The sequence below is a fragment of the Grampus griseus genome (assembly GCF_964374135.1).
Source record: "Grampus griseus genome assembly, chromosome: 9".
NCBI lineage: Eukaryota > Metazoa > Chordata > Mammalia > Artiodactyla > Delphinidae > Grampus > Grampus griseus.
Genome location: NC_139003.1, coordinates 22,035,669 through 22,061,052, shown reverse-complemented (window position 1 = coordinate 22,061,052; position 25,384 = coordinate 22,035,669). Strand labels below are relative to the sequence as shown.

The following is a 25,384-nucleotide window of genomic DNA, read 5'->3' as shown; positions in this document are numbered from 1 at the left end:
CCTGTGTGAGGGCAGGGCAGGCGGCAGAGGCCAAGGGTGATGCACTAATGGCTGGGGTCCTGGGAGTCCCGTGAGGTGCTGTCCATTTCCCCTGTCCTCCTCCATCTCCCCTCTGACCACCCCATACAGGGCCAGAGAGAAAATGAATTTACTGAAAAATAAAATTAAAAAGCTTCTTTAGAAAAATAAGAAGGCCCAGGCAGCCACTTAGTACAAACTGAGGGAAAAACCAGTGAACATAGGGCCTGTCAGTGCTTGACAAACTGGTGAGGACATGTTCCTCTTGTAGGTGATGGTGGGGGGTGTGTGTCCTGAAGGACAACTCCAGCCTGTTCGCCTTCAGAGTCTCCTTACCCCAGGATTCGGGACCATCCTTGGGAATGATGATACAAATCTATTTGTTCGGCTTGTCCCTCACTAACTTCTCCCCGGGGTCTGCACTCGGCCTCTTGCTCTCTCCTAACCAGCTTTACCAACTTCTGTGGCTCTCATCCACCCACCCATCAGCCCACCTCTCTCAATTCCCCAAAGCATAGCCAAGACCACAGGGTAACATCTCACAAAATTTTACTTGGGAATACGGAAGGGAAATGCAATGTAGAAAATAAAGCACTTAAATTGGATGCTGGAGATTGCTGTCGTTGGGGTTGGTTCACGTTCCTTCATGAGGTAACCCCTACAGCCTTCATTCTCCTTGACCCTCTGCCTGCTCCCACATTGCCCCCAAGTGTAGCAATGCACCCTCAAGTGCTCCCCAGCTCCTCTCCTAGGCTCAGGCAGAGGCAAACCTCCCCTTCCCCGTTTTTCCTTCTACACATGGGACATTCCTGCTTGGCTCCTCTCTCTTTTGCATCTCTGTTCTGAGATTTGGGCTCTGACTTGACTTTTTTTTTTGCAGTACGCGGGCCTCTCACTGTTGTGGCCTCTGCTGCTGCGGAGCACAGGCTCCGGACACGCAGGCTCAGCGGCCATGGCTCACGGGCCCAGCCGCTTGTGGGGTCTTCCCGGACCGGGGCATGAACCTGTGTCCCCTGCATCGGCAGGCGGACTCTCAACCACTGCACCACCAGGGAAGTCCTGACTTGACTTTTCCTAAAGACCCACTGGAGTGCTGCTCCCTCCAGGTGACTCTTCCTCCAAAGAAAGATTCTGCCTCCATTCTGGGGTCAAACACTGCTAGCTACTTTAAAACGACAGTTCCACAGCTTCAAAGCAAACAAATAGGCTCTGCTGGACACTCAGTAACGAAAGCAAAACTCAAGGAGGCTGCTGATGGGCCTCCACCTCCTCGTCTTCCACGTCACCCCCACCTCCACCCCAAAACCCCCTGCTGCAGCTTCAGCAGGATGTGGTCCCTCCCAACCTACACTACCCTGGGAACACTTACCCACTGCAAACCCCAGGGCCCCTGTGGCTCTATTCTGATCTTCCCGCAAACCTGGTGAGCCTCTCTCCACCCTGCCCAGACCTGTCACGATGGCTGAGATTTGTTTGGGGGTAAAAATACAAATGTCCCAGAATCATAGAGTGTCACAACTGGAAGGGACCATGGAGATCATTCTGACCAACTCCCTCCCTTCATAGATGAGGAAACTGAGGTCCAGGGATGTATAGGGACCTGCCCCAAATCATATGCTGGGTTTGTGGCAGTCTACTTTTACAAGGCATTCCTCTCCCATTTTGCTCTCTTCTGAAGTTAGACAATGTCTGTGTGAGCTGGGTACTTTTTTCTTTCTTTTTCTTTTTTAAAAAAATTCTATTGGAGTATAGTTGATTTACAATGTTGTGTTAGTTTGAGGTGTATAACAAAGTGAATCAGTTATACATATACATATCTCCACTCTTTTTTAGATTCTTTTCCCATATAGGCCATTACAGAGTATTGGGTAGAGTTCCCTGTGTGATACAGTAGGTTCTTATTAGTTATCTGTTTTACAGCTGGGTACTTTTTTCAATCACATGTGACAGAAAACCTACTTGAAAAAGCTTGAGGAAAAAAAAGAGAATAGAATTTGTTGGCTCATCCCTAGAGCTGGGGTGGGGGTGGGGTGGCTAGGTCCACCTGAATCACATGGCCTCGGAGTTGGGAAGGGTGGACCCTCAGGGAAAAAGGAGATGCTGTTATCAGGAGGAGGATACTCGGTGGGGCAAATGAGAGATGTCCTTTACAGCCCACCACTTGGCTGCCTCAAATTCCCATATAGACTTCTTTTCCCACATGCACACTTTACCACGTACAGCCTTAAACACACTTGCCAAAGGGGAATAGCTGAAGTCTCATCCATCTACTTCTTGCAGCCATTCTGACTGCACCCGTTTGTGCTCTCTTCAAAGTTCTCCCTTGCCCACTGTCCCCCTTTGATCTCTAATATGGACATGGGGGACTGCTTCTCCCTATGCCGCTTTAACAACCCATTTTCTAGGTTTTGGTTTGGGGGTCTCTAAGCATTGTCTTAGAGCTTCTGTTGACCATGCCTGGACATTCTCTGGCAACAGGGCTGCCACGGATAGTTGCCCAGTTTGTGCACTGCACAAAGGTATTCTGCTGAGGACAAGGGATGATGTCTGTCCAGAGTGGGAGGGGTGCCTTTCTCCATTTCACATAAAGGCTCCCCTGGGCTAAAATTTATTGTCTTCTGACAATACAAGTACTTTAAAAGCTTAGTAAGTCCACCAGTTAGAATGCTTTTTACAGCAACAACAGAAATCCCAATTAATGAAAAGAAAATGAATATTCTTTCATATTATATAGTCCGAAGGTGGGGCAACAGACTTGACAATATTCGAGAAAGGTACCTCCTTCTCAAGAGTGGGGAAATGTTTTCTAGAAGCTTCCTCACTGGCCTCCCCTCACATCTCATTGACAAAACTGTGTCACGTGCCCACCTCTAAACCAATCACTTCACTTGCAAAAGAGAATGAGATTCCTTGAAGATTGTCTTAGACCAATCTTAGAATTTATCCCTAAGCTGGGAATGGGGTGACTTTCCTGAGGGGTGACACCTGCATTCAATCTGGGTTTGCTCAGCCAGCAGGAAGGAGAAAGGGATGCTGAATGCTTGTCCACGTGGAAACAGCAGGTCTTTCGTCTATTTGCGCTCAGGCACTTACCCAGTGACTTGTCCTTGAATCTAGATGCCGGCCTGGTGGTTTCTTTCTCATGCTAATAGGTCTTGGTGCTCTGCCTGTTCCCCCAGCTTTCAGCCCAATGGCCCTCATCCTTTGCCCTTGCTCTGGACCAATGTCAAACATGCCCATGGGTAGAGAGGCAGAGTTGTGGCCCTCTGCCCCAGGTTCCAGTCTAGCAAATTGGTCTTTACCAAAAGGCAATTTTCAGCTTACTGAGGTGCTTTGGAGGGACCCCAGGAATTAGGCTTAATTTCCATCTGAGACCCACATTCCTCTGCCACTGTGCTTTCAGCTTCCTGCCAGTGCTGGCCTTAATTTCAACTTGCAACATTGAATTAATCTTTTCCAACCTTGCAAGAAAATAGACTATATGACTCTTGGACAACTTAGATTGCTGGCTGGAGGCAGCAAGAGGCCCCTTGGCGAGGCAGTGCCTTCCCCCCACCCCTTTTCCAATGGTCTTGTCTTTTCTGGAAGAAATTCACAAAAGGCCAAGAGTTAGCCAACACACCCTTCAACATGTGTAGTGTGCATGAAACATTAAAAATTATAGGACCACTTTTGATTTAGAAATAGAAAAATATTGTTTTCATAATGCAAACTAAAGAAAGGCTCTACAAAACTTTCTTTCCTAGTGGGGAACAGATTAGAGCAGCTCGAGGGGCTTCCTTGGTGGCATAGTGGTTAAGAGTCCACCTGCCAATGCAGGAGACACGGGTTCAAGCCCTGGTCTGGGAAGATCCCACATGCCACAGAGCAGCTAGGCCCAGGCGCCACAACTACTGAGCCTGCGCTCTAGAGCCCACGAGTCACAACTACTGAAGCCCATGCGCCTAGAGCCCGTACTCCACAAAGAGAAAAGCCACCGCAGTGAGAAGCCCGCGCACCACAACAAAGAGTAGCCCCTGATCCCCACAACTAGAGAAAACCTGTGCGGAGCAATGAAGACCCAACACAGCCATAAATAAATAAATAAATAAATAAATAAAATTAAAAAAGGAACAGCTCGAGAGCACTGCAGGGCACTAAGAGATGAGGGGGACTGAGGGATGGGTGAGACCTGGTTCCTGGTCTCAGGAAATGTCTAGTCTCATTGGGGAGACAGAAATAACACTCTAGGAACAATTAAGGAGAAATAAATATCAGTTTGTGCTCAAGAACCAAGCAGTGTGATAAACACCACTTCCCTTCCATCCCTGGCAAAATCCAGTCATTAAGACCCAGATCAAGTTTCACATTCTTGGTAAAGTCTTCCCTGGACACTCTTGGATGAGCCCATAGTTCTAAGTCCATACCCCTACTGGTACTTTTCACTTCACATCACAGGAAATGCACTGCTCAGGTCTCCTACAGCAAGGAGAGCAACCCAGTGAGTGTCTTTTATGTTTAATCCTGTCTTGGTGACAGCTTCTTGGAGACCTGTTGGAGAACCAACATGTTGGTTGGTTACTTCTGTCTTTCCCGCTAGACTGTGAGCTCTCTCAGCTCCCTGACAAGTCAGTGGGGAGTATCACCGTGGTATGATGTGGCCACACTTCCCACGGGCTGTTCCCAGCTAGTGACTGAGCACAATGCGGCACTAGTACCAGCATTCCTATAGGACGTAGGGCTCCCTGAACTGCAATGTTGGCTCCAAGATTCAGAACTGCACTGCTGCCTGAGTTCCTCCTGCCCAATCCTCTCCCAGGTGTCAGACCTGCAACGAGGTAAGGCTCTTCTCTCTCCCCTTTATCCTTCATGGATGTGTCTCCCCATGAATCTCTTGCATGCTTAATCCTGTCTTATTGACCCACAGCTTCTTGGAAAGCCTGAGAGGACACAAGTTAGTTGGTTACTTCTGTCTTCTCCATTAGACTGAGTTCTGTGAGATCAGGGACCCACCCGTCTGCTTCGGGCATCATCTCAGGGTGGAGCACAGGACCTGACCCAGAGGATGAATGAGCAAAGAGATGAACATTCAGAGAAGGGGCAGGTAGGTGAGAGAGAAAGAAGCCAGAGGAAGCTTCAGGGAGGTGGTAAGCCTTGCCTGGGGTCTGGAGGGCAGGAAAAGCTGCCAGAGTAGAAAGGAACAGTCTTCATGGAGGCTCAATATCTGTTGAGGATGGATTCAGTGTTTCATCATCTTCCCAGAGCTATGCTCAGGAGAGAGTTGTGGGTAAATGTAATGGGGTCACTCTGCCTTGGCATAGGAAGGTTGGACCATAGGAGGTGGGCTAGGGAGGCAGAGGGAAGAGATGGAAACCGGAAAGGGCCGCCTTCATTGTTGGCAGTGCCCAAGCCTGAGGCCCTGACCCAGAGCAGGGCCCCCAGATGCTGCCGGGGAACCACTGGGGCCCTGGTGGATTAGGGCAGATTTGTGTTAGATGTCTCTGCAATGAGGTCAGCATCCAGAGCCACAGCAAATTCCCCGTTGTGAATTCCAGTGTCTCCTATACAGTGTGCAGTCCCAACAGGGTTCTGGCCCTGGTTCCCACCACCGCACTTTCTACTCAGAGGACATCTGGTTACAGTTCCCATCAAGGGCAACCCTTGATCCCAGAGCCCTAGAGCAGTGGGGGTGGAGGGAAACTTCTGCTTCTGTGCTGTGGCCTGATTCCCACAAGGCCACCGAGACTGGTAAGAGTGGGGCTGGGAAGTTTCTTTCACGGGGTTGTACCCTAAAGGTCAGGCAGCCCTGGACAAAGCCCGTGTGGTGAGAAGCCAGGAAATCTGGGAGCTGGCTGGGGTCCCAGAAGGTCCCATCCTGCTCTCTCATAGGAACAAAAGAGCTGGTGCTCCGGGAAATGGGAGAAGAGGACACCTCACATGAGGCTGCAGCTGGTGTGGCCACTCCAGAGTCCTGGCTCCTTCTCCATTGCCGGGTCAGTAAACAGCACCATAGGGTCTGTGGGCTGCAGGGCTCTGGGCAATCAGGGCTCCAGCTGGGAGGCCTCAGCCCTAGCTGACCCTCAGGCCCAGGACGGCCCCTCATGGCCAGGGGTTGAGGCCTGGCTTATCTCTCCAGCTGTCCTGTTCCCTGCCACTTTATCAGGGAGAGTGGGTAGGTGTCAGAGCTTGGAACTCCCACCTCTCCCTCCCCGTGGGATAGAGCCCAGGTGCAAGTGGAAGGACAACTCTTGGGCACAGCCAGGAGACCTCTGTCCTGGGAGAGTTTAAAAGGCCCCAGGACCTTCTCCGCCTCAACTGACCTTCCCAACTGGCTGCAGCATGCAGGGGCTGCTGATTTTGAGCGTGCTGCTGGGGGCTGTCCTTGGCAAAGAGGACTTCGTGGGGTAGGAGCATGGAGAGGAAGGGGTGCTCAGAAGGGAGATAGGGAGGACTTAACCCCCAGCCAGCATCTGGAGGAGAGGGACAGACAGACACATGGGAAGATGGTCAGAGAGGAGCAGACTAGCACATCCTGGAAGGCAAGCTGACTGGGGACCAGGACTGAGAAGGGGTCAGGTCTCTTAGGACAGCCTCTTGAGCCCTGGAGAATATCTGAGCTCTGAGGAGGACTCTTCAGAAGAGGAGGCAGGAGGAGGCCTAGCTAGCTTTAGAGAGAAAGAGTCTAAGCTGGGATAGGGACAGCAGCAGTGTCCAGAAGGTTCCGAGGAGCCCAGGCCTCCCGTCGCTAGGATCCCTCGTGCTTCCCCTGCTCAGCCCAGAGGACCGAGGCCCAGCCGCCCTCCTCCCACCTGGGAGCACGCATAGCCAGTAGGAGCTGCTCAGGCCCTCAGTCTCCCCTCCCGCTCTGCCCAGGCACCAGGTGCTCCGAATCTCTGCGGCCGATGAAGCCCAGGTACAGATGGTGAAGGAGCTGGAGGACCTGGAGCACCTACAGGTTAGAGGATGTGGGAGCTGCCCTGAGGCCCCAGGGTACGTCTCAGGGCAGATGGGCTCGCCTCAGACCCCCTCCCACCTGGGGCCAAATGGGGCCTGGGCTCTCTCTCCCCAGCCACCCAGGAGGGAGCCATGGGACTGATCCCTGTTAGGAAGTGACTTAAACTTCCCAGTGCTAGAATCTTGCTGCCTTTGAGCATCTGAGCAAAAGAGCCCCCCACACCACCCCAACTTCTAATTCTTCTCTCTCCCTTGCTGCCTCAAAGCCTCTCCACTCTGCTTCCTGGGCCATTTCCCTGACCAAACTGGACTTTGTCCAGCACCCAGGGATTCCCTGCAGCCTCTTCCCCTAACAGCTGTGCCCCATCCCCAATTATATGGGAAATTCTGGTGCCAACACCCTATCCCGGGCAGGCCCTTTCCCAGCCCGCTGTGACAGTGGCTCTTGTCCTCCCCAGCTGGATTTTTGGAGGGGCCCTGCCCAGCCAGGCTCCCCCATCGACGTCCGAGTGCCCTTCCCCAGCATCCAGGCTGTCAAAGTCTTCCTGGAGGCCCGTGGCCTCAGATACACAATCATGATAGAGGACGTGCAGTCGCTGCTGGACGACGAGCAGGAGCAGATGTTCGCCTCCCGGAGCCGGGCCCGCAGCACTAACACCTTTAACTATGCCACCTACCACACCCTGGAGGAGGTGAGGGACCCCGGGGCCCCGCTCCACAAGCACCAAGCTCTTCGTCAGACTGGCAGAACGCGCCAGGGCCAGCCTGGGTGTGCGTGACATCTGCTCTGTCACCATGTGGCCTTGAGGCTCTGGGTCGTGGCTCCTCCGCATTCAGGGCTCACAGCAGGCTCGCTAACGGAGCTGCTAAGGGAGGCATCCAGGTGCCCGGAAGCCATGAAGGCAGCCTTCCCTCCTCTGCCTCCTCAGATCTATGACTTCATGGACTTGCTGGCGGCCGAGCACCCACAGCTTGTCAGCAAGCTCCAGATCGGCAGCAGCTACGAAGGCCGTCCCATCTACGTGCTGAAGGTAACGGGCACCTGCCAGTGGATGTACGTGAGCACATCTGCAAGACTGGGCCCCCACATCTGTGCGTAGGCACCCATGGGTGAGCCCAGGGTTACAGAGAACACGCTGTTATATGGACTCCCTGTGTAGCATAGGTGTGTGCATACCAGTACACACACAATTTTAGGTGACGCAAGTGTTTCCAGTCAAGTGTCACATTGTGGAAAGTATCCCAGTGTCTGGTAGTCCAGATAAAATGTTTTGTTTGTGACCTCCGACAGAGAACTATGTATGGGCATTGGAACATGGAGGGGCCCGAAAGTCTGGCTGAGTCATTATTTGCGCCAAGCTTGAGCTGAGGGCAGGAGGCAAAGCTCTGCAGGATCCCGATCCAGACCCACTCCCACATCCCACCTGAGTGATGGTCCCACAAACAGAGCCTCAACCTGAGATACCAGAGAGCAGACAGCCTCTGGGTTGGGGTGCACTCCCCTTCAAGGAGGTGAGACAGGGCCCCAGCTGAACTATTTCCTGCTCTTCTCATCCAGTTCAGCACTGGGGGGAACAACCGTCCAGCCATCTGGATTGACACGGGCATCCATTCTCGGGAGTGGGTCACCCAGGCCAGTGGGGTCTGGTTTGCAAAGAAGGTAAGCCTACGGAGGTGAGGGTGCTCTCGCCTGGTAGGGCATCGGTATCCAAGGCCCATAGAAGCCCTGGCCCCTGCTTCCATCCAGAAGCAATGACCACAGAGGGAGGTCAAGGGCAGGCATCCATTGCTCTAGCATGGCAGATTCCTGGCCTGGCGCGCTCTGCCCCTCTGCTCCCCAACCTCCACCAGATCGCACAAGACTATGGCCAGGACCCAGCTTTCACTGCCATTCTGGACAACATGGACATATTCTTGGAGATCGTCACCAACCCTGATGGTTTTGCCTTCACCCACAGCAAGGTACAGGCCTTCTCCTCTTCTTGGGGAAAGCAGGGTGGGCCTCTGTCCTCTGAGCCCCACAAGCTACTCACCCCTAATCTCAACTCCCAGAAGTTGAGAGAGGGACAAACAGACCTGTCCCCCTAGACTAGGGGTTCTTGACCTTGGCATTCTTGACATTTGGGGCAGATAATTCTTCATGTGTTGGGGGCTGTCCTGCGCAAGCAGCTTCCTGACTGACTCAAGCCCCCAGATGAGACAACCAAAAACATCTTCAGATATTGCCAAATGTCCAGGTTGTGGGGGACAGAACTTTCCCCAGTGGAGACACACTGCCCAGACCTTCTTCCCTGGTTCTACTTTATGTCTATGGGACAGCATGCTACCAATCAATTTTGTAAGGGGCTGGGGGGGTGGTTGCCACATGCCTTCCTCTTTCTGCCAGTAGAACCCCCTGGCCAAATGCCATCCATTGTCTCCTCCATTTTCCTTCAGCCAAGAGCCCCCTTTGCAGACCTTCCTCCCTGACAACCAGTTGAAAGTGGCTTCTGATTCCATACTGTGTCCACACCCAGGCTCCGGATTGGGGCTCTGTGTTGATTGTGGCCTCTGTTGGGTGGCTGATCACTTTTCCTTTCTCAGAATCGAATGTGGCGCAAGACTCGATCCCTGACGTCGGGCTCCACCTGCATTGGGGTGGACCCCAACAGGAACTGGGACGCTGGCTTTGGGAGTAAGGCCCAGTGCGGTTTGGGGAGCAGGGATGGGACACCCCAGAATGGCTTCTTACTGTCCTTTGTCCTGTAATCCCCCAACCCTCTCCTGCCCCAGCAGTGGAGGCACATGGGTAATGTTGGCCTCTCCTCCAAGGTGCACAGTGAGGAAGGTGGCCCTCTGAGATCTGCTTGTCCCTTGCCTGTAAAGTCCTTCCCAGTGGAACTGAGGTCTGAAACCAATCTATTGGTTGTCTAGCGTAACTTCAGCTCCTTCCCTCTGTGGTCACTTCACTGCAGGAACTGGTGTTGCTTGAGGAGCCCTTCCTACCTCTCTGGGCATGTCCATCAGCTTTGTCCAAGTTTGGCTGGGGAGGGAGGCAGGACCCCCAGCTTATAAAAGGCTTCTGCCCTTTCCTTATCCGGGGTGGGGGTGAGCCCTCCTGCATCTCAGCTCATGCAAAGACCAGAAGCCATGGAAGCTACATTGCTTGGGTGTAAGGAATGCCAACTCTCCCCTCCCACAGAGGCCGGATCCAGCAGCAACCCATGCTCGGAAACTTACCGTGGCAAGTTTGCCAATTCCGAAGTGGAGGTCAAGTCCATCGTGGACTTTGTGAAAGAACACGGGAACATCAAGGCCTTCATCTCCATCCACAGCTACTCCCAGCTCCTCTTGTATCCCTTTGGCTACAAAAGAGAATCACCTGCAGACAAGGATGAGCTGGTACGTGCTGATCCCTGCTTGCCCTCTCATCCCAAAGGCAGCTTTGGGTGGGCCTGGGTTTATCCATCAAACCTGCTTAAGGCACGAGGCCCTACACTGTGCCTAGCACCCCTTTCTCCCATGGACCCCTGATGGCTTGAGAAGACCAGCAGGGCAGACTAGCCTTTCTGTCTGGAAAGCTGAGGCACAGAGTGGTTGAGTCACTTCTGTCACATGACAGAGGAAGGGGTAGGGGTGGACTTTGAGCTTGTACCACAAGTTTAAACCTGGAGCTGCAGGGTGACCAAAGGGCAGTGAAGTAGCAGCCAGACATCCCACAAGGTCACATCCTGCTGAGTTCCCGGGCCTGACCCTGCAGGACCCAACAGGTTCCATGCTCTCTGCTGGGGGCTGGCTTCTGCAGGGTATGTGCTCCTGGGTCATCCTGCCAGCCCCCAGGGTACCCTGGCCCTGTGGTTCTGGGGGTCTGGCACTGCTGGCCATGACAAGCAGTCTTGCTTGGCGTTTTCTCCAGGATCAGGTGGCTAAGTCTGCTGTTGAGGCCCTGACCTCTCTGTATGGGACCAAGTTCAAGTATGGCAGCATTATCACAACAATTTGTAAGTAGGTGCATTGTCTCTGTGGGTGGTCTGGGAGGAAGCTCAGCTGGCTTTCCCTGCTGGAGGAAGTGTCCCTCCTGGAGGAGGTAGCCAAGGGTTCCCCAACCTGGGAGCATGGGTGAGGAGAACAGCCCTGGCCACGCCTGACTACTGCTGGCTTGGTGGGCAGCGGGGCCCTTTCCTCATGTGAACTCTGCCTTCCTCGATACCTTCAGACAAACCCTTCAGTTCCTCTGAGAACTCTTATCTTGGGGTTAAGTTCAGCTTCATGCATGGAGCGGGTAGAGAGTTCTGCTGGCCTTTGTATTGTAGATCCCTAAGAAATTCAACTTAAAAAATACTCTTCCTCCAATGCCCTTCAGTTAGAGAATATATCCTATCTTTTCCCAGCTTACTTATCCATGCACTGCCCCTGAGAGGAGGACTGCTACATCAACATGGAATTAAGTCAACAAATGTTTATTGAACACCTATGATACACCAGGCCTTGTTTTGTGTGCTTGGGATACAGTTGGGAATAAAAATAAGCCAAGATCAGGAAACCTCCATTCTAGCCAGCCATGACAATAAACATGAATAAGGAAATGATACCATGTGTTAGGTGATAAGTGCTGGGAGAAAAAGAACTACTAGGACAGGGTGAGGGGACTCAGGAGTACTGGGGGTGGAAGCAGGGCAGGTGGACTGAAGCATAGGCCTCATTGAGAGAGTGAAATTTGGGCAAGTATTGAAGGAAAGGAGGGATGGAGCTAAGAGGCTATTTGAGGAAGAGCCTTCCAGGCAGAGGAATCTTCTAGAACAAAGGCCTTCCCGTGTGCCCTGACCTGGCGTGTATGGGAACGGCAGGAAGAGCACAGAGACCCAGTGGCTGCAGCAGAGACAGGTGGCAGGGATGGCAGCAGGGGTTGAGGTTGCGGTGTTCAGATCCCATTGAGCCCTGAAGAGACACAGCAAGCTTGTGGCTGACAGGAGGTGAGAGTACTGAAGAAGCAGGGCGCAGGGACACACCTCAGACTTCCTGCCCCAAGTGCCCAGTTCTGGGGGTGAGTGAGTCACAGTCTTACCTGGGGCTGGCCTTACTTTTGGACTCCAGGCCTTCTTTGGAAACTGTTTTAACCCTGAGTCAAAAGGTTTTTGCTTTGTTCAATATTGTGGAGTTAAATTCTGATATGCAGCCACCTCCCTCTCCCCTGCCCGATTCTGCAGCTGCTTTGACACCTACTGCAAATCTGTCTGCAAAAGACAGACGAGGGGCTTTTGCTTTGACTCTGACCCTTGCACTTTCCCCCTGCAGACCAGCATCCGGGGGACAGTCCTGGTTACCCAAGTGGGCAACTCTGGTATATGTGGGGGCTTGACCCAAGTGGCTGTTAGATGGAGGTGGCTTTCAAAATCGTGGGAGCTTCCTTGCATGACCCAGTGAGAGGAGAACCATCGCTGGTCTGCCTCTCTGGGCCTCTTGGACTAAGACCCTTCAGGGGAGCTTCTTGGGAGGAAGCCAGGCTGCTTGGTCAACAGTAGGAACTTAGCAGATGCTGACTCCAGTCAACACTGCACGAGGCTCTGGGCTTTGGACCATTAGCCCAGCCCATGCAAATGTTTTCAAGCGAGTGACCTTTGTTCTGTCGGTCTGCTCCTGCCCCAGACCAAGCCAGTGGAGGCACCATTGACTGGACCTACGACCAGGGCATCAAGTACTCCTTCACCTTCGAGCTCCGGGACACCGGGCGCTATGGCTTCCTGCTGCCGGCCTCCCAGATCATCCCCACGGCCCAGGAGACATGGCTGGCACTTCTGACCATCATGGAGCACACGCTGAATCACCCCTACTGACCCGGCCCTTCAGCGCTGTCTTCCTCCTCCTCTCCGTCCCCACCCAGGCAGCCAAATAAAGTTTGAGTGTACATGGACCAGAATGGGGCTCATGTGTGGGAATGCATGTGGCATGTCTGCCTTTTCAAGCTGTGGCAGAAGTGATTTAGTTCCCGCAGGTCTCACTGGAAACATGTGGGTAGTTGGACTAGATGACCCTTAAACTCCCCTGCATTCCAAGGTCCTGTGAAGTTGTATCCAAGTGGCATCTGTTTTAATTAGACCACCCTGAGCTCAGCTCGTCAGTGGGGTGATTTGTTCATACCTTAGGAGCAAGCAGCAGCCACAGCTGCTAACCAAATGCCCGGCACCCCGCAGTGGTGAGGAATTCAGCTTGTACAATAGTGTAGCTGGTTGGATCCATTCATCTACAAAAGCAATAACCCTGAGTACAAACTAGAATAATCCTAGTGGCCAGTGTTGTCCCAAATCAATGTTGCAGCCAGGTAAAGCAAATTTCTATAGAGCAAAGTATGGCCTCCCACTCCTAATTAAGTTGGAAGGACACAGTTGGGTTAAATGGAATCATTTACTGAAGATAAAGAACAAACACCAATCCCAGGGCATTTTATTAATTGAAGTGTATCAGGAAGACTTTGCCTTTAGAGACAGAAGTAGTTTACCTCTCACTGCCCCATCCTTTCTAGCATCTCCTGCTACATTGTCTCCTCTTCCACTCACCACCACTCATTATCGTTAGCAAAATTTCTCAAACGTAAGGCTCTCCTCTCCTTCCCCATACCCTCCACAGCTCCTAGAATTTGGCTTCCCTCCCTTGCTTGGTGATTCTGGTGGCTGTGATATCACACTTAGTGGCTAGCACCACAGCACATAGCATATATCTCAACTTTTTTTCAAAGCAAGAATCTACATTCCGTTTCTTCCAAATCTCTTAAGGTGTGACTGTCAAGCAGGGGGTTCCTCCCACTGAACTTGCTGGGAAGTGGATGGGGGGTGGCTTGGTAGCTTCCCAAATAGGGGGGCTGGGGTAAGGATGGCAGCCTCTCCCTGTATCAGTCAGATGAAGTATCACAATGCATCCATCTTCACTGACTTAAAATCTGTGTCTTTTTCACATAAAATAGCCTGAAGATCAAACGATTTTTTCTTTTTTTTTAAAGGCCCATTGGGGAATTTTCATCTTGGAGGTTTTTTATAATTTTTAATTTTCTAAAATTGAGGTATAGTTGATTTACAGTATATATTAGTTTCACATATACAATATAGTGATTCAAAATTTTTATAATTATACCCCATTCATTTTTTTATTTTAATTTTTTTTTGCTACCAAACATTCTAAAAAACAAAAAGAATGAGGCTGACTATACATATAGTACACATAAAGTTATACATATATAAGTTTATGAGGCAAGGTTAAATGGTGTTTCAGTCTTTACAGAAGGATGATCTAAAGATTTTATGACACTTCCTTCAAGTTATCTTTTGGGAACCATTTCCCTTCAATTTATGTAGATAAGCTGAAACCCACTGTAATGGCTCAGTTTGGGCAAGTAAAAAAAAAACGAAACTGATCTTACTGTTTAATAAAGACTGATAAGTGAAAAAATATTAAGTTAGCAAGACAATATATCATTTTACAAAATTGGATTACTTAGGCTTCAAGGGTAGAATTGCTTAATTTAAAATAAACTGTACTCCCTGATAGCAGAGACCACTTGACTTGGCATTCAATCTCCAGAACCATCAACAGTACTTGACATACAGATACCCAATAAATATTTGTTGAATGAGTGTTCTCCACATATACTAGAGAACTTATAAATTTTATAATCTTTATTTTGTAGGCTTGCAAGTCATTTTGAATTTCCCTGAGTTGTAGTTTAGAAAGTAAGGCTCTGAGCAAGTAAGAGTCTTAAGAAAGCTGAAAAGACAGGAGTAAAGCACCAGAATGAAAATTCCATGAGGGCAGGGATTGTGCTGTTTTGCCCAACACTCAATTTCTACTGGTTGGCCAAGTACATGACACAGAGTAGGCACTTAATAAATGCTCGTTAAATGGAGACATGGAAGTCATTAACATTTTTTTTTCTATTTTCAACTACAGGAAGAACTTTCCAGTTTGCAGATACATATTTTTACAAATCTATGGGTAAAAATTTTATTTTATAAATAAAATCATAAAGCTAAAAGAAACAAAAATTTTAGAAAATAATGTGGTGTATATGAAAAAGTATTAATAACCTTGAGGGGAAAAAAGCTCTTACAAGTAAAAGGGGTTTAAAAAAAAGACTAACATTTCAAAAGAAAAATAGGCAATTCCCAAAAGAAGAAACACAAAAAGCCAATAAATGAAAGATACTGATTCTCTGAGTGATTATTTTTTGTACATTAAAGAAAAATATATTATTTTTCTCCCATCAGATTGACAAAGAATAAAAAGACTGACAACTCAGTGTTATCAAGAGTATGAAGAAATGAGACCTGCCATATACTGCTGGTGGGAGGATAAATTTACACGACCTTCCTGGAGGGGAATTTGGCACTATAAATAAAAAATTTCAGCGTATTGACACTTTGACCCAGTAAGTCCACTTGGAGGAATTTATTTTATAAAAATATTTTGAGAAGTTCAAATAAACATATATACAAGGTTGTAATAATAAAAAGTTAAATTAAAAGGAAAAGAACCTAGATAGATACCAGTATTGATATGGGTATTACCCATTTACACAATGGAATATCGGGAAGCCATTGTAGTCTGTGTTGATATGGAAAAATGGTCACAATATACTGGGCAAAAGAAGCTGGTCACATGATGGAAATATTCTAAAACAGGATTGTGGTGGTGCTTTCTCAACTCTGTACATTTACTAAAAATCACTGAATTGTATCCTTAAAATGGGTGAATTTTATGGCATGTAATTTATATTTCCACACAGTTTAAAAAAAAGCAAGCTACAACATAGTATATTGAGTATGAATCTCATTTTTGTTTGAAAAACGCACACCCACTATGCCTGGAAGTAGATATTCCCCAATAATAATAATTGTGGTTACCCCAGGCAGCGGTGGTGGTTTTCCTCTTTATACTTTTCTGAATTTCTTGCAATGAGTTTGTATAATCAGGGGGGTTAAAAAAAACTATTTCAAACACACCAGATTACCTGTGGGTAAAGTTATCTAAGATCAACTTATTATCAAAATCAAACATCTAAATGGCCATCTTAATTTGTGCTCAGATTCTTTTTCATCATTTGTCTAAACTCATTTCTTCTGCTGTTGCCCAGAACAAGGTCTTATTTTTGGAAAAGTTTATACTCCAGATAGAGCTGGAAGCAAGTGTTTCTACCAAGGGCAGGGTACTAATGTCTCCTGGTTGGGGGCCATTCCCTAAGCACTCTGTGGTAGCTCAGATGACAACTCCCAAGAGCGCTTGCTGCTCACTTTCAGTTGCCGCAGCAATCTGGGGAATTGATTATGCTAATGCCTATTCTCTAGGACTTTTCAAAAATCTTTATTTTTAAATGAACTCATTTTACTTTGTTCTTAGAGCATTATCTATGGTTCTCAATGTGGCCCGTGGGCCATTCGTGGTCCATAAGAATCCTTTGGGTGGTCTTTTGAATTAACACTAAGATATGCACGTCTAGCTTTCTGGCTTTGGCCTGAAGTTAAAATTGAAATGTCATTGAATACAATCCAGATATGACCTCACTGGTCCCTCATCCAGTACAGGGCTATTCATCATCTCAGCAATTGTTTTGCAAGGGCAAGTGGGACTAGGTGGATTTGAAGATGCAGACGAATTCTTGCTCTAAGGGCTCTAAGGACAGAAACATCATTCTGTGAACACACTACGACCCAGATGCTCCTTACAGGAAACTGATATGACCAACCAAAACATTCAGATCGGCCAGATGAAGGAAGAGCTCTGAGAAAGAAGCACAGAGCACCCGTCAAATCTGAAAAACTGTCAAAGGGTAATGAATTCTCCCCAAAGCTTTCAGGATCCACATTAATCTGGCAACTCAAACTGTGAGCATCATCCAACGACCCCAGAGGTGAAGACTGCCAAATGTTTACTGCCCAACTAAAAGAAAATTATAAGTCTTCTGCTTAACTACCGTGGTATGTTCGGCTACATTTTTAGAGGAGTGCGGTGGAATGAGAGCTCTGCTAACATGGACTGAGGCACAGAGGTTTGCTGCTGCTTCCTCCCATGAAGCCCAGGCCTGCGGCCATGAGCCAATTCACACAATTTATGTTTCAGCCTAAATCAGAAACATCACCACAAAGGAAAGAGAAATTCAGACACAAATCATATCAATATGGTTTTATTGGATAGTTCAACCATCAGGAAAACAGCCTTTTTCCCTACAATCTAATGAAAAGTTTGTAACTCCCATTCCTTAAGTGATACCTCATTAAGAAACAAATCTCACAAACCCTGGAGCACCTGTCTTCTAGATAGGTCACCAGACACAGACAGTGGAATGGTCCCAGGAGCAGATGTTTCAGTCCCTGAATTCCTCACCTTTTATGCAGGCAGAGGAGGAAAGCTTTCAGTGGAATCTCAGGTGACAAGGAAGGAAGGGAAGCCAACAGCCAAGGGAAAGTTACTTTTTTTTTTTTTTTTTTGCGGTACACGGGCCTCTCACTGTTGTGGCCTCTACCGTAGCGGAGCACAGGCTCCGGATGCGCAGGCTCAGCAGCCATGGCTCACGAGCCCAGCCACTCCGCAGCATGTGGGATCTTCCCGGACTGGGGCACGAACCCGTGTCCCCTGCATCGGCAGGCGGACTCGCAACCACTGCGCCACCAGGGAAGCCCAGAAAGTTACATTTTTGTTAGTGAATTGGAGGCGTAGCCAGGGAGAGAGTGGCTGTACCCACCCAGAGTGGACAAGCACAGAGCAGAATGGTTTCTCAACCTTCCAGCTCAGTGACACAGGGCGAGTTGCTTAATTTCCATTTGACCCTCAGTCTCCTCACCTGAAAATGGGGGTGCCTACCTCGTAGGGATGTTTTGATAGTCAAATGAGTCAAAACATAAAATGAAGAATCTAGGAATACTGCCTAACACATAGTAAGCTCTCCATAAATGTTTGCTAACATTATTACCTGGAAATCTTCAAGATTTGAAACAAAAGAGAAAATAAAACCCACTCTCAGATGGGGATGGTGCAGTTGAATTCTGAAGGCTACTTTGAGCTTGAGGGGACCATGGAAACAGGCAGACTGCAGACAGCCAGGCTAATAATAACGGCCCTAACAGCTTCTTGGGTACCTCCTGCAGAGGGTAATCTAAAAATCTCAGAGTGATGAATGTCTCACATACAGAAGTAGGATGTACAAGAGGACAAGGGATAACAAACTTTCCAGGTCTCCAGAATGGCAGACCAGCGCTGAGTGGCCACCACAATGGGCTTTACATCCCAGACTTCAGTCTTGACAGGTTCAGTTCACACACCCAATTAAGGGCCAATGTCATGTAGTTGGTGATTTTCACCCTCTGGGAGGTTATAGTCAAAAATAATTTTAAATAATTTTTTTAAAATGTAGTCCATCAGTCAATAGTATTTAATAAGTGACCTCTGTTTGCCACACATTTCACCAGGTGCCTCAGGATGTTATGCAGGTGAAGAGAATCTGCGTCTGCATTTGGAACAAAGAGGATAAGCATCAGAGAGTGAGACCGTAAGGAGATGGGGGAGGAGGGGGGCAATATAGTTTTGTAAACACATAAAATCATGCACTGAATCCTGTCCTGTCAGAATTCACTGCTGACAAATTGCCACCATTACATATTTTATGCTATAACTGACCTGTGTGCCAATAAAGGACGTGGCAATAGCAATTTCAGTAATTACTGCAACTTTAGGAACGTATTACTACCCAAATGTCTTCTGAACACTTTGGAAGCACAATGTGTCCTATTTATTGTTTTTTATGGGAAAAATATATTTTAATCAAAAAATTAATTGAACAGTAGATAAGCATATCATCATGCTCACATAAACTGATATAATATCCACATTTCTGATGTTTCTTGAAAAAGAAAAAGGAAAGTATTATGGGAGTTGAAACTGAAAGAATTGTGAAAAAATAAACGCACATTAGAGACACTGGGAATATTTTGGAACTGGGGAAAGAAAGGTTCTTAATGATTATCTTCAGAGTAGAGCAGGAAGGGAGTCATGGATTTAAATCCAGGTGGACAGAAATTAATTATCCCCCCTAAAAAAGTCAGATAACATAAAAGACAGAATCTACAACCAATTTATAACATGATAGAAACCAAAACCAACACAAGAAAAATTGGCTACATATTTCTTCCTAGCCTAGGACTCTGATTTCACTTATATTCCACAAGGGAATTAGAGAAAAGAAGGTTTTGTTTTGTTCTGTGTTCTTGGTGAGTAGCCTAAAGTCTTATGAATTTTTGTATAATCTCAGTAGTATCACAGGAAAAACCCCTCAGCAACTAATGAACACTATTTGTTCTCTTTTAATTCTGATTTACACCCCAAGTCCAATATGATTGTGCTAGTTCTGGTTTTCTGCTAAAGGTAAAAAATAAAATTACGTTTAGGTAATTTGATTCACTCTATGTCTTTCTTTTTACTTTTTTTATAAAGTTTTTTTTTGATGTGGATCCTTTTTAAAGTCTTTTATTGAATTTGTTACAATATTGCTTCTGTTTTATGGGGGGTTTTCGTTTGTTTTTTTGGCTATGAGGCATGTGGGATTCTTAGCTCCCCAACCAGGGATCGAACCCACACCTCCTGCATTGGAAGGCAAAGTCTTAACCACTGGACTGCCAGGGAGGTCCCCATTCTATGCCTTTCAATAGATTAAACCTGACATTGTAACAGCCCGAGATGTTCTTTTTGTACTCAAATGAGTAATGTTGCCTTCCCCTTCCTCCCTCCACACTTCTTGTTTCCTTGCTTCTCTCTTTCCTTCCCTCTTTTCTTTCTTAAATACAGTAGATAAAGTACTGAACTTATTATTTAGACTTTGGCCATCACCATTGCTCAGATGGAGCAGCAGTTGTACATTGATAAAGCATTTTCCATCTAGGGGGTCATAAGTTCCCAGGCAAGGGAAGCTCATCAACCCCCAACACTGACAAGAAAGCCCCGCTCTAATGAGTTTAAGGTGGCAATCAGTCCCTGCTGGGCATGAGGAGAAACCCTTCTGACTAGAGAGCTAAAGTCCACTGCCCTAATTGGAATGATTTCCTGGTTCATTTACACAAAGAAAATATGCATTACTGGGAGATAGAGCAAAAAGAAGTACTCTTTCAGATCACCCCAGTCTCATGTGACTCCCCACAAATCATCTCAACAGAGAGGAAGAGAGAAGTTGGCAGATCTCAGCATATTAACAGCAAACAACAAATTAAGAACTATGTACTTTAATCTTCAACTTTCACAATTGCACAGAGTATCACAGATCGCTTAGATAATACATGTCAGTTAATCTAACGAAGAAACTAGTAAAGTAGAACATTCAAAGCAATACCTTGAGCGTGTAAAAACTGCAAGTGACATTTAACACACAAAGTGCAGAACCAGAACAGGTCTTTCAGGAGTAGTTATTTAAAATCCTTACCAATAGGCAAAGCGCTATGGAGAAACACACATAAATATAGTCAACCTGCCAGATCTCTCAACTAAATGCACTGCAATTCTAATAGGTTCAGCTATACTGACTTTGCACATATACATAGTAGTTTCTAACACTCTAGTGTTGTGTGGTGATGAGAATGCAGAATAGGAACAAAGGGGGACTACCATTTACTTTCAAAATAGAATCGAGTGGGGAAATCTAAACTCCTGACTAGTCGACTTGAAAATGGCATAACCAGAACTTTGTCACAGAGAAAAAAAAATTTTTTTCTTAAAAATGCATATGTGTCCAAAATGGCTGAAAATCTTGTCCATGCTAGGGGAAAGTTGAGTGTGGAAAAATTTGCATTTTTAAAAATCTATGCTGTAAAGAAAATAAAAAGCCAGAGCATTTTGGCATTAGCAAAAGGCTGAACTTAGTTCTCAGGCAATAAATTTATGGGGAAACATGACAGGCTCCTCTTTAAAGCTATGTGTACGTTGGCTGAATTTTATACAAGATTCTTGAATCTTGTGGAAAATTGGGCACAGCTTGACATCTGAACAATGTCCCTGGTTTGTTTGATTTCTAAAGCATCGGAAAATGTTGCACTTTGGAAATCAAGTAGAGAAGAATAAACACACTAAAACAGAACTGGGCTGAATGTGAAAGTTATTTTTCCATATGTCTCTATAAGATATTTATTACCTTTATTTCTCCTACAAACACAGCCCCCCATGCTGGAAATACTGTGATACATTTTTTTTTTGGTGGTGAGAAAAATAGTCCTGTTAAGACAAATCTTACCCAGCAGCAATAACCACCTAAGGATAGGCAATTTTCAGCTGGCTTTTCAGAAGCTGGTTGCCATGACAAAGAGCACAATTTATTCCTTAGTCCCTTATCACAGCTACAGATCACAGACCATAAAAATTAACAAGGCTCTTTTTCCTTTGCCTGATGATTTCATAGTTCCTCATCCTTACCTGAGGTCTTTTGTTCCCCCAATTAAATGGAATGAATGTCAGTCATCTAGCAATTCAATTAACGCTGATTCAAAATTCTGGCCCAAACAAGAATCTATATTCAAAACCTCCTAATCACAGCTCAGTCATGAGAATGAGAAGTAAGCAGGGAATTGCACTAATTACTCAATTAGACTAATACTGTATTTTTAAGCAAGGGTTTAAAGGGTTGTCAGCTCTGACAAAGGACTGTGGAGTTGTCCTCACCTTGTGTGCGGGCAGTGGCCCAACCAAAGCCAACGTTTTCAAGTGGCCATAATTTCTACCCATCTAAGATGGATGGGCCTGAGCTGGGTAATGGGAGTTTACAACTAATAAACCAACCGCAAATGAGGGACGGCTCCAGGGGGCTTCAGTGGCTCTCAACCCGGCCCTGAACAGTGGGCAGGACTTGCCCGAGAAGGCAGCTGAGCACACATCATCACCTGTGCTGGTTCCAGGAAAACATCTAGTGAGGAGGAGAAGCGCTGAGCACATGTGAGAGCTACTACTAAATCTTAACTGAGTGACGCTCACAGGTACCGGCTTCCAGATGGAGCCTGCCTCGGGTGCTGGGCGAAGAGCTCCTCAGCCAGCGGGTCCACAGCTGGTGGGGGCTGAAAGCTACGAATCGTCTGCACCCCCGGGGACAGCTTCTCAGGCTGCAAAGCCTACCGAGAGAGCCTTCGTGAAACCAAGAAGAGTGAGTGAAAAAGAACTGGCTGGGAAGGACACACCAGATGCGCCTGAAGTATTTACAAAACAACGCAGGATATAGACCAAAACAAACTGGACCTTATTAAAAACAAACAAACAAAAAGAAAGCCTAAAAAAATTAGACTTTTTTCCTACTCAGTTTCAGAGACTTAAATATTCTGTAAACAACAGGGAGGACACTAGAGCCTGTCATGCCTCTGGGTTTTGTAAAAATCCTTCCCGGGTTGGATGTGGGAGAGGAGCTGGAGACAGGAAGAGGGAAGAGGGCCTGACACACGTTGAGGTCTTTCCTCTGCAGCAGCTTCTTAAAATGACCAACTTGTGAACTGCTCAGGGGTTCCGAAAGGAGAGAAAACATTTATTTGACTAAGACAAAGTCTTTACTTCCAGGGTTTGCCTTGCAGGTGGCCACTGCCCAGCGAGCGGGGGTTCTGGTGGCCGGCAGGGGCCCCGGCAGGCAGGTTCTGACCGCTGCGGGAGCCTGGAACCTTGGAGTCTCTTCCAGAAGCATTACCTTGGCTCAGCCGGCCTGAAGGGAGCAAGAAAGCAGGGAGCAGAGCTGCAAAAATGATTCCAGGGACAACCTGCCAAGTACACTTTTAAACTAATGAAGTCTTATGCTACAAACCACTTTTAAACTAATGAAGTCCTATTCAGCATCTACTTTAGGCTAAAACCTACTCTTCATCCCTGAGATCAATTAGAAGGTGGGGAAGGGGGCAGGGATGAAGGGAAACCCAGATAGCTTTTCTTTCCTTCCTCTCCATTATCCAATCAACCTCATCTGTCCTTCATTCCTTCTCAGTAGAGAAGGGTACAGGAATGGTTAGAGGAAAAAGAGAAAGCAGTGTGCCAAAGGAAAGGCCAGAAGTAGTTTAAAGGTACCCAGAAGCAGCAGAAGGAAGCAAAGCTTTCCGAGAAGGAATCTGAAAGCCTTAGCTTAGCCTCTCAACTCTGCCTGAGATGCACACTTTATTTGACTGATACCCTCTCTTCTCTTTCTATGTCTGTGTGCAATGCCTAATTCTTACCATAATCTCCCCTCCACTCACCTCCCCCCTCCTCACATAGCACCTGCACATTCCCCTTCTCCTGCAAATATTTGAAGAATCTGAATATAAGAGATCAAGCTTCTCGTATGATGAGGTTGATGTTCAAAGCTGCAAATCTCAAGTTCTACAGAAAACATTATTTCTAAAGGTCAAAATATCTTACTAGTACTGTCTGCAGGACCCTGGTCCTCTTCCAGGTAATATTCTATCTTCTTTAGGTCTTCTGGGGTAAATCTCCATTTATTCTCGGCTGCTGGGGGCGGCACTTTCGGGCCGGATCGTTTCCGGGCAGAAGCAGGCGGAAGGGTCTGCTGGCAAGATGCTGGCAGGGAACCCGTAATCAGTCCTTCTGGGAATTTCTGAGCTAAGACTTTTAGACCTAGGTGTGGAAGATCATCAGAAAAAGCCGTGTTAGCACGGTGAGGCCAAGGCAACCTGGAAAGGAGCCTGCATGCCTCCTCAACACAAGGACAGGAAATCTTTCTTAACTGCTTCACCATTAAGTAAATTACACCAGAAAATGTCAGTTGTTATGTGGGATTCTGAGAATTCCACCAGAAATCGTTTAGCTCAAGTCTGCAGCATTAAGGCTTTCTTACAGAGCCATAAAGTAACATCATTATTTCAGGAATTAAAAACATGTGCTGATGGAGCTAAAGGAAGTTTCACGTATCCTGACTCCTTTCTGCCAGCATGGTTGTCTCTGTTTCCAGAATACTAAGTTCTGAGCTCCAGGAGGGAAAAGGCGATAGGGGTGGAGTTGAAGGAGTGTGAGCCCAAGTATTCGCCTTTTACGTCCTAAGCAGAACACAGCCCCTCACCTCCGGAAAGCATGAAGAGGTTCTCAAATCCCCGCTCGCACATGGTGGTAGCTGCCTGGCTGGCCAGCCTCTCATCGTCGTCATACAGAATGATGATCTTGCCATGGGCATTTTTCTAAGAAGCAGATGAGTTAAGGTTCGACCACACTGAGCTCATGCTCCTAGACTATACAGAAACCCCTGAGGAAGAAGAGCTGTCAAGGTTTACCTCTCTGAGTTCAAGGAGCATCGGATGACCCCTCTTCAGGGGGTTCAGGACTTTTTCCTGTCGTGGAAACCACACAAGCTGGTATCCTTTTCTTCTATGAACTAGTATCACCATGTCCAAGACGGCACTAGTTACACACTGTACACTCTTTGGCTCTTTCATCTGTACAATCCTGGAGAGTAAGTATTACAACCTCCATTTTACAGATGAGGAAACAGAAAAACTTTTATGCCCAACGTGTCCACTGCAGTCTTATTTATAATAGTAAAAAAATGGGAACCACCTGAAAGTCCATTCCTTCAAAGAGGAATGATTTAGTAAATTACAGTAAATCTAAAGATGAGATCTTATACTGCATCAAAAATAGAGTTTATAAAGAGCTTGTGTTAGTGTGGGGAAATACACTGTAATATGAAGTGGGGAAAAGCAACATACTAAATTATATATACAGTATAATTTTTACTTTGTTAAAAAGATAAAGAAGACAGTCTGGAATAAAATACACAAAAAATGTAGTAAGAGTTTGTTGTTCAATTGTGTGGTTATTTCAATTTTCTTTTTTATATTTTTCAGTATTTAAATTATTTTCTATTTGTATGATTTTTATGAGCAAAAAATTAAAATTTCAAGAAGCAAAAAAAATTAAAATAGAAGGAAAAAAATTCACTCCTTACATTTTACTTGGGAAAACTTTCTGGGGAAAACAGTCTTAGGACTGACTCTCAACAGATCATAACCTTTAACCTAATGTTTTTTGTCCTACTGCAGGATGGCTTGGAAGCATTCTCAGCAACAGCTAAGGATCAAAATTCTAAAATATGCTAAGTAAACTAATTAATATCAAAGGTCCTTCATAGGGTTTTCTTACTAGGAGCATGATTCATGATAAGATTGAGTCTTCAGTCTTTATACCATCCAACTCCTTAAAATGCAACAAAGGATACATATTCAAGAATATCATTTGAATAAGGGTTCATTGTTCTAGACAGAGTTGCAATTGGGTAACTGTAAGCTGCAAAGAGAAGAAAAAGCTTAGGAAGTTTGTAGCTCTCGGTACAACCTGGCCCCAATTCTCAGCTGGTTTAAAGTCTAAGAGTTAAAAGAAACATATTTTCAAAATCAACTAGTTATAAACCTAAATACTTTTGTGAAAGAAAAGAAACAGGACACTATGAACAAATAAGAAGTGTCACTTCACTGTTTCT

At 46.7% G+C, this 25,384-nt stretch overlaps 2 protein-coding genes across 4 annotated transcripts in view; one reads left to right on the top strand and one right to left on the bottom strand.

Moving 5' to 3' along the window:
• Nucleotides 1-6,336: 6,336 nt before the first annotated feature.
• Nucleotides 6,337-12,764, top strand: LOC309827701 (carboxypeptidase A1; the record flags this gene model as incomplete). Its single annotated transcript, XM_082662472.1, has 10 exons — nt 6,337-6,401; nt 6,871-6,952; nt 7,410-7,643; nt 7,881-7,982; nt 8,510-8,611; nt 8,803-8,913; nt 9,535-9,625; nt 10,133-10,332; nt 10,847-10,931; nt 12,577-12,764. The coding sequence occupies 10 exons, from the start codon at nt 6,337-6,339 to the stop codon at nt 12,762-12,764; spliced, it is 1,260 nt and encodes a 419-aa protein (XP_082518598.1).
• Nucleotides 12,765-21,764: 9,000 nt separating this feature from the next.
• The window catches only part of CEP41 (centrosomal protein 41), a 42,223-nt gene continuing 38,603 nt past the window's right edge, over nt 21,765-25,384 (bottom strand). For all 3 annotated transcript variants that reach the window (XM_082662316.1, XM_082662317.1, XM_082662315.1), the window contains 4 exons: nt 25,124-25,191; nt 23,972-24,086; nt 23,314-23,529; nt 21,765-22,627 (listed from right to left, as the gene is read on the bottom strand). In XM_082662316.1, the coding sequence (XP_082518442.1) occupies nt 22,479-22,627; nt 23,314-23,529; nt 23,972-24,086; nt 25,124-25,191 (548 nt within the window). In that variant the 3' untranslated portion in view covers nt 21,765-22,478. The remainder of the gene's footprint in view (nt 22,628-23,313; nt 23,530-23,971; nt 24,087-25,123; nt 25,192-25,384) is intronic.